The 7,752-nt window shown below is 46.2% G+C and overlaps 1 protein-coding gene across 2 annotated transcripts in view; it reads left to right on the top strand.

Moving 5' to 3' along the window:
• Window positions 1–303: 303 nt before the first annotated feature.
• MED14 (mediator complex subunit 14) overlaps window positions 304–7,752 on the top strand; it is a 1,045,467-nt gene continuing 1,038,018 nt past the window's right edge. For both annotated transcript variants that reach the window (XM_085622933.1, XM_085622932.1), the window contains exon 1: window positions 304–799. In XM_085622933.1, coding sequence (XP_085479059.1) covers window positions 618–799 — 182 coding nt within the window. In that variant the 5' untranslated portion in view covers window positions 304–617. The remainder of the gene's footprint in view (window positions 800–7,752) is intronic.

Below are 7,752 nucleotides of genomic sequence, written 5' to 3'. Positions count from 1 at the left end.
AAGTAATAAAATGACTGACGCCGTTCATGGGCAGAGACGGCATATTAATATAGAATAGCTCACGCAGCATAACAATGTTCAAATTTTTTAAGTAACCAGCTCAATTACATTCACAGTAGTTACAACTTTACAATTGAAATTTAAAGGCGCCATCTAGTGTTTACGATTAGTGAGACAACATTTAATGCTGGGTACGCCATTCGAATATTACATTGCAACAAAGTAACACATGAGCCAGGTCCCTTTTCTATGTTTGATGTTTCCCGGAAACGTTGGAGTACAGTGCCCGCTTCCAGTTGGTTCATCCATTCACTTCCGGTTCGAAGATGCAAACATGGAGTACAGCCTGTGGAGAATGAGACTGGACTCTTGAGTGCGACAGCAGGAGGCGGGTTAGGTAAAACGGCCTCTCGCAGGCTGTCGATGGAGCCCGGGCCGGGCGCACAGTGCCGCGCAGCTTCCGCCTTTCTCTAGGGGCGTGCGGAATGCCCTTACCCTGCCCAGGGAGGGGACAGGGCGTAGTGTAAAATTGCGCACCAGTTTAAGCGTCCAGGACTAACTGGAGTTACTGTCAGTCCCTTCCCCGGGCAGTGAGCCTCCGTGGCTTCAACGCCACCATGGCCCCTGTGCAACTGGAGACGGGCGGCCAGTTGGTACCTACTGGGGGGCCCGCCTCAGCTCCTCCGCCACCTCCCCCCGGTTCTGCCGTGGTTGCTGGGAGCACCGGCTACAGGATGAGCACCCTAATAGATTTTCTCCTGCAAAGAACTTACCAAGAGATTACCGTGCTTTCTGATCTGTAAGTATTGGAGAACCCGTGTTCTATATCCTTAGATATCACTGCACCATTTCTTTTATTTCTTTGCTACACGTTTCCCCATTCTATACGATACTCATGCTATGCCACAGTATTTGATAGCCTATAGGTCTCTTCACCCATTCTTCAGTAAATGTTCTCTCAAGCTCTTAGGTCACAACTCACCATCTGCAAAGTATCCCCTTTCGCTGTCCATAATGTCAGCCCACGGCTTTTCACTTTATTTTATTCCCACTTCGTTAGTCCAGAGTAAACTAGCGTATTGTAACAGCCCCCTCTCTGACCACTGAAAACTCAAATTCCTCATTTTGGCAAATTATCAAATCTTTACTAAGCAGACGTGGCTTCTCACATCAAGGCTTCATCTCATCTTATTGCCAACTGGCTGGCTAAATCCCTTTCAGAAGTGCATTTACAGATTTCTCACCCTCTTATTCACTCTTGAAGTGGTCCAAATCTTTCCCACCCACGTACTTTTGAAGGACACCCCACATTGCATCCAACCTGACTGTCTCATTTATAAATACTGCCAGAGCGAAATATGATTGTCAGATTTCCCATCCTTGCTTTTGAGTGTGGCCATGGTTTATCTCCACCCATTCTCTACTCGCCAACTTGCTGCTTTGCCCCCGTAGCCACCGCTGCTTAATTGCCACTATCTATTGTCCATGTCATAGCATCTAGTCTCGGGGTTTTTAAGTTCTTCATACCCCATCCACTTGGAAAGTGACCCTTTCAGGCAGACATCAGTCTTTATAATGTAATGAAGGATCCCATGATTAACTTTCTTTAAGTTAAGGACTCTGATTTCTGCTGTTCTCAATATGTTCTAGCTCTACTCTCCGTGTTGGTTAATGAACTATTTTGGGACCATTATCACGGCCTGTTTAAATTTCTGCAAATTGCTCTCTGTGCCACTGGATTCAAGCTAGCCTGGCTGATGAAGGGTGACATACCCTGAAACCGATCCCAGGATGCTTTTTCCGGTCCAGGGAGGACCTGGCTTGGCAGTTCGGTCTGGATTGTTCCCATGAGGCACAGGGTCAAGACTGATTTGCATATGGCTGGGTCCAAACTTGGGTGGCGTAGTGGGCAAAAGAACGATGGATTTAACCCAGTTCTTTTGACTGGGGAAGAATGTCTGAATCATTCAGCATTCCGTCCATCATTTGTTGCAGTTTCAATTTCTGCAATGACATTCACTTTGGCTGTATTTTACTCCACTTACATCGACTTAGCATAAATATTATTTATTGTGGATTCACTTATTTGCTAATGAATTTACCATCTCACATGGTCTACTTATCCACCTAACTCAACTCTACAATGCGTTTGCCCTCTATTTAAACCACCCCTCTTTATTCTCCTGCTTTTGTTATCTGTGCCGATTTCCTGCCCCAGTTTTCACAACCCATCACAATACTGTTAGCTCATCTACATATTCCATGCGTTCCTACCTCAAAACTTGTAGTAACACTGTATTTAAAGTGCCTCCCTTCCATCAGTAATAGCTAGAAAGGCGCCTATAATGAGAACCAGTGTACTCCATTCACCCTCCTAATATCGGTGAATTTCTTTTTCATTATTTGGTATCTCTGTAGTTGTTCTGGTGGGACTGACAAACTTCTTACCATATGCTGATTGCATGTTCCGATCTGTAACCGGAACTCCCTTTACAAAAGGTATAATTTGGCCATTGTGAGCTTATTAAAAAAGTTGCATGTCTGATACGTGATCAGAAGACAATAAAGGTAGCTGAACATTGCATACATCCCCTTTTAAACATAGTTTGACGTGCTTGTGTTACTGTAATATGTTTGTTTTCAGGGTTTGTCAAAGCTTTATTGTGCATGATTAACACATACACTCACCCATTTATGATGTACTGTTTGTAAAAGTTGTTGCGGTCATAAGGCTTGATTGACCCGGAAGTACTGATTGTGAAAAAATTGGCAGAATCTGGTCAGGTTTGATTGTTCTTTAAAGACACATTGATTGAGTGCACCACAGTTTGGATGCAGAGACAGGGAACTTCTGTCAATGGAAGTTGGTTTATTGGATCAACATGTTTTCAATATCTGTTGAGCACGACACTCATATTGTATCGATCTATATACAATTTTATTTCCTGGATTTCAGTTATTGTGGGCTGCAACTTATGAATGCTGTATACAATTTTATTCTGGCTTTCAGTTTAAGGAGTAACTGAAGGGATGTTCACTGTTGATCCATGTGGATGTTGTCTGGCAGTGATGAGTGTATTTTCCCTACTTTGGGTGAGGTGTTTTTGCTGAAGGTTTTACTGCTATCTTGTTGAGCTTGAGCCAGTCAGCTTTCATCCAGTTAGCGATTTCGGTCGTGCAGGTGATGAACTTATTTCTTATGTTAGGAGGTTTGTTTAAGCGGGAGAGTATGAGTTGCATGACATCAGCATTGCCCAGGAGAGGATGTTGTTTGTGGATGATGTTGGCCAGAGGGAACATGTATGTGTTGAAGAGGGTGTGGCTGGGTGCTGAACCTTGAGGCACTCCACAGACAAGTTTGCGTTTTTCCGTGAAGTAAGATGCCAGGCTGACAGCTTACGTTTTGTCTGTTTAGATTTAGCTGGTCCTTGTATTCCAATTTTGTAAAGGCCTCTGACGAGGAAGCTGTATTATAATGGTTGGGCCTGAATCTGGACTGCGTGGCACAAAGGAGCTGGTGGTTGCTGAAGGGGTCGGTGTGTTGTTGGTTAATTAGTTTCTCTAAGGACATGGCCGGGTATTGTAGTAGAGAGATGGGTCTGTAGTTGTCGAGCGTGTCTGGGTCACCAGATGGTTTCTTGAGTTTGGGCATGATGGTGGCGTGTTTTCAGGTGTCTGGGAATGTGGCTGAGTTGATGGAGGAGTTGAGTATGGGTATTAGTGCTTCACTGATCGGTAGGAATCCTTTGGTGAAGGTGTGGTGGGGCAAAGGTCGGATGGGCCCCGAGTGGATGGTCTTCATGGTAGCGGCGGTTTCGACAATGGTGAAGGTGGGACACAAGGTCAGAGTTTGTTCTTTGACCATGATGGGAAGTTGAGTTGCGACAGGGTCCGGTCGAGGGTCCAAGTTGCTGTATATATAGGTGATTTTATTGCAGAAGAATTTCGATGACTTGTTGCAAATGTCTTATTGGTGGGGGGTGATGATGCTGGAGGCGGCAGGAGGTGCGGTGAAATCTTTTATGATGGTGAATATTTATTTGCTGCTTTTTGTGCAGACGTTGATGCAGTCTGCAAGAGCTGTGTGCTAGGTGTTTCATATCTACTGGTAGTAGCATCTTAGGGCGGATTTGAAGATGTTTTTTTCTGTGCTGTTCTGCATTTGCACTCCAATTGCTTGCAGTATCGTTTTGTCAGCCTGCATCTTCTGTGTTCCATCTGGCTTGTGGTTGAGCTCTTGCAGTTGGGTTGAGGGGACCCAGGGTGGTGGTGCATGCAGCGATCCAGATGTGTATGTGCTTGATGACTTTTGGCAAGTTGGTGGTGTGCTTGGTCTGGTGCACAGAGAGGGCAGAAGCCTAATCCTATTCTCTGATTTATTTCCAGCTGCAATGGGTGGGTCTGGCGGTGGTAGGTCTGCAGTGATGTGGGATAATTATGCTTAAAAATGACAAGGGAGTGATCTGTGCAGGTTGCTGACTTGTCAACCGTAATGTTGCTGATTGAGGAGATAATCTGACTCAATTGTTTCTGGTGGTGTGGGTGGGTTCGGTAACGTGCCTTTGTGCGGCTGAGATTTCTGAGGTTTTTTAGAAGGGCTATAGAGTGTGGGTTGATCGAACTTGGACCCACATCCAGCAACTACGTCAGGAGTCACGATATTGTCAACAGCAAACTGGATATGACTGCTTCCACACCTTGAAGATGCTGAGTGGGCTTTTCAGATGGCTCCCAAGCAACACCAGAAAAACTGTCACCCACGCCCTAGTCATCAGCCAATTTGCCTAAAGGAACACCCTCTACGCTTGGATCATCAAGCAACTCACTAGAAGATTATGAAGCATCTAGAACTTGGCAGTCAGACTCCTCTTCAACCTCCGCACACATCTCCCATCTCACCACACCTCAAGGAGCTCCACAGACTCCCTGTAGGAAGCTGGCCCTGTATATATCATACCAAAGTAAGGTAAAGTGTGCACAGAGTCCAGTGGAACCCCAAAGGTAGGCAGAGGTAAAAGTAAATAGATTCCTTACTCTCTATTTGTCGTTGTGTGGGCGAGCAGTAAGGCTTTATCAGAGGGTAGCGTTAAGCATTTATTGTACACACTCGGGCAAGGAATGATAGCACATACTCAAAGACTGAACTCAGACCAATTGTTATGTATCAAAATATTATTTAGTTGTATTTTATTTTTAGAACCAAGCAGGACTTGGCACAGCTAAATGAAAATGACTTTGTTACAGGTTTGTAGTAGCTTTAAATACAGTAGAGAGTACTTTTGAATCACTTTAGATTACTTTTTAGATTTCTTTTTCTACTCAGTGTGATCTGCCTAGATACCACACTGGGAGATTTCCCAGATAAAAGGTAATTAAAACAGTTTATCAGGGCTCGATAAATCCTTTTTTTTTTTCTTCTTTTATTAGACCAGGAGGTCTAGTAATTTAGAAAATCTACTAAATTTAACTGTAGTGCACTTCACCTATGTAAGCAAATGTGACAAGTTAACGAGATTTAAAGGCATTTTTAGTGCTCATTAACTTTGTGAGCAATAAAGATTCCTTTAAATCTTGCTATCTTGTCACATTTGCTCTGCTTTCAGAGACAGAGGTCAAAAGTCATTCTTCCTTTCTACTTGCCAGAAAGGGCGAGTAGGATCTAAAAATAGTTTGCCCTAATAAAACCTGGCTCGCCAATGCAAGCAGGCGAGTGAATTTTTTGATCCCTAAGTTTTGCAATATAACAGTTATGTTTCCATACAAACACCCTCAACATGTATTTCAGAGGAAAACAGTCAAAACAATCCTATGGGGGAAAATTGGGATATTGGTTTGCAGGTAAGTAAACTGTCTTTAGGGTTGAGTTTCTGGGGTAAGAATCAGGGTTCCCTCAGGGTCAAGGATGCACTCACAAATCACCCTCAGCGGCACTAGGGAGGCCGGGGGATAGGGGGCCTCCGGTTGGTGGCTGCTCATGGGCAGGCCACAAGGTTGAGGGAGAAAAGCTCCTGGACTTAAGCTCAGGGCAAAGGGGGGTTAAAGTTAGCACCCAAGGTGCACCCACAGCAGCACTAGGGCAGCCGGGTGCAGGGAGCTGTTTTGGCGTCGGGTGCCCTGTTACTTTCAATGGGGATTCTCTAGTTTAAACTCTGCAGACTTGGGCACGAAGATCTTCTGGAGCCGCCACTGGTTGGAGAGGAAAGTTGGGATGTTGTGGGATGCCGGGACACCAATGGTTGGTCCACCGAAGGCCGTGGGGCATCGGGTACAGGGGTGTCTTTTGGTGTCATAGTCTAAGGGGCTGCAGGTGTCATAGGGAGACTTCAGGCAGGTCAGGTATTACCAGATCCCAGGTCAGGATCAATGTGGAAACCTCCTTGTGGTGTTGGGCAACTCTGGCCGTGTGCGTCATGTGCAGAGTGGTGCAGACTTGTGGATTTTGCCAGAGCCAGAGTCTTTTGGTTAGCAAATCTGGAGCTCCCGGGAGACAAAGTCTGGTTGGGAAAGGCAGGGCAGGTCCTCCGGGTTCTGAGGGGCTGCTGGCTGCAGGACACACCAGGATTTTGCTGAAGCAGGTTGAGGTCGGGGCAGGCCAGTAGGGCTGGGGCCAAGTCAGTTGGTGTCCTCCTCCTCGTCTTCCTTCAGCATGGCTCTTAAGTCCTTCTTCTTCTTGTTTCTTATTGTCTGAGGATGCAAGGTTCTGGGTCGCCCCTAAATACTACATTTAGGGACGTTTCAAGTAGGTACAGGTTGGTTCCAATGGGTCCCTACCATGGGGTGGGTCCACCCCCTATTATGCCACCTTCCAGTGGGAGGGGGGCATAAGCCTCACTGGTTGACTAGGTCCCCCGTCTTCAAGATGGCAGGGACTGAGAGTTGTGCTTCACCTCACCTCCCCCACCTGAGAGATGGAGTTGGCAAGGTGGGCACACCCCTCCTCCTAACTTGGTTTTCCCACCAATTCTCTCACCTAAAATGGGGGTTAGAACCTGTAGGGGCCAGTTGCTGGGAACATCATATGGCTGGAGTCCGCTCACAAAGGCGGCAAGCCATTGAAGCTTTCCCTTTGTGGACCCTGCCCCTCCTAGGGAAGGAGGTTTGGCACCTCTGCCCAGGATGTGCTTTGTTTCAGGACTCTGAGAGCAGTAGTCTCTCTACCCAGGGGTCCAGAAACATGTCTGGGGGTGGCAGCTGACAAGCAGAGAGGACACTGGAGTCTGATCGTTTTTCAGGGGCATCTCTAAGATGCCCTCTGAGTGCATGGTTAATTAAATCCTACATTGGAATTAGTGTGGGTTTAATGTGCGGAGAAGTTTGATACCAAACTTCCCAGACCTCAGTAAAGCCATTATGGTGCTGTGGAGTTCGTAATGACAAACTCCCAGACCATATACTCTTTATGGCTTTACTGCACTTACAATGTCCAAGAATAGACTTAGACACTGTAGGGGTACAGGGCTCATGCACCTTGACCTTCACCAATGGCATAGTATACTTCGCTAGAAGGGTGGCTGACCTATGCCATAGACAGTGGGTTGTAGGCATGGCACACATGGATGTGTACCATGTCGACTCTTCACTTTTCTCTTCACTAAAACACTCAGCCTGCAGTGGCAGTATGTGGGTGTTAAGGTACAGGACCTCTAGGGGTGGCATAATAAGTGCCGTAGTCCTTAGAGGCCTTCTTTGGTAACAGAGCCCTTGGTACCTAGGGTACCTTTTACAAGGGACTTTCATGTGGCCAGAGAGGTG

The sequence above is a fragment of the Triturus cristatus genome, chromosome 8, assembly GCF_964204655.1.
Source record: "Triturus cristatus chromosome 8, aTriCri1.1, whole genome shotgun sequence".
Classification (NCBI taxonomy): domain Eukaryota; kingdom Metazoa; phylum Chordata; class Amphibia; order Caudata; family Salamandridae; genus Triturus; species Triturus cristatus.
The sequence above is the reverse complement of the archived record's forward strand: the minus strand, read 5'-3'. Positions and strand labels throughout refer to the sequence as shown.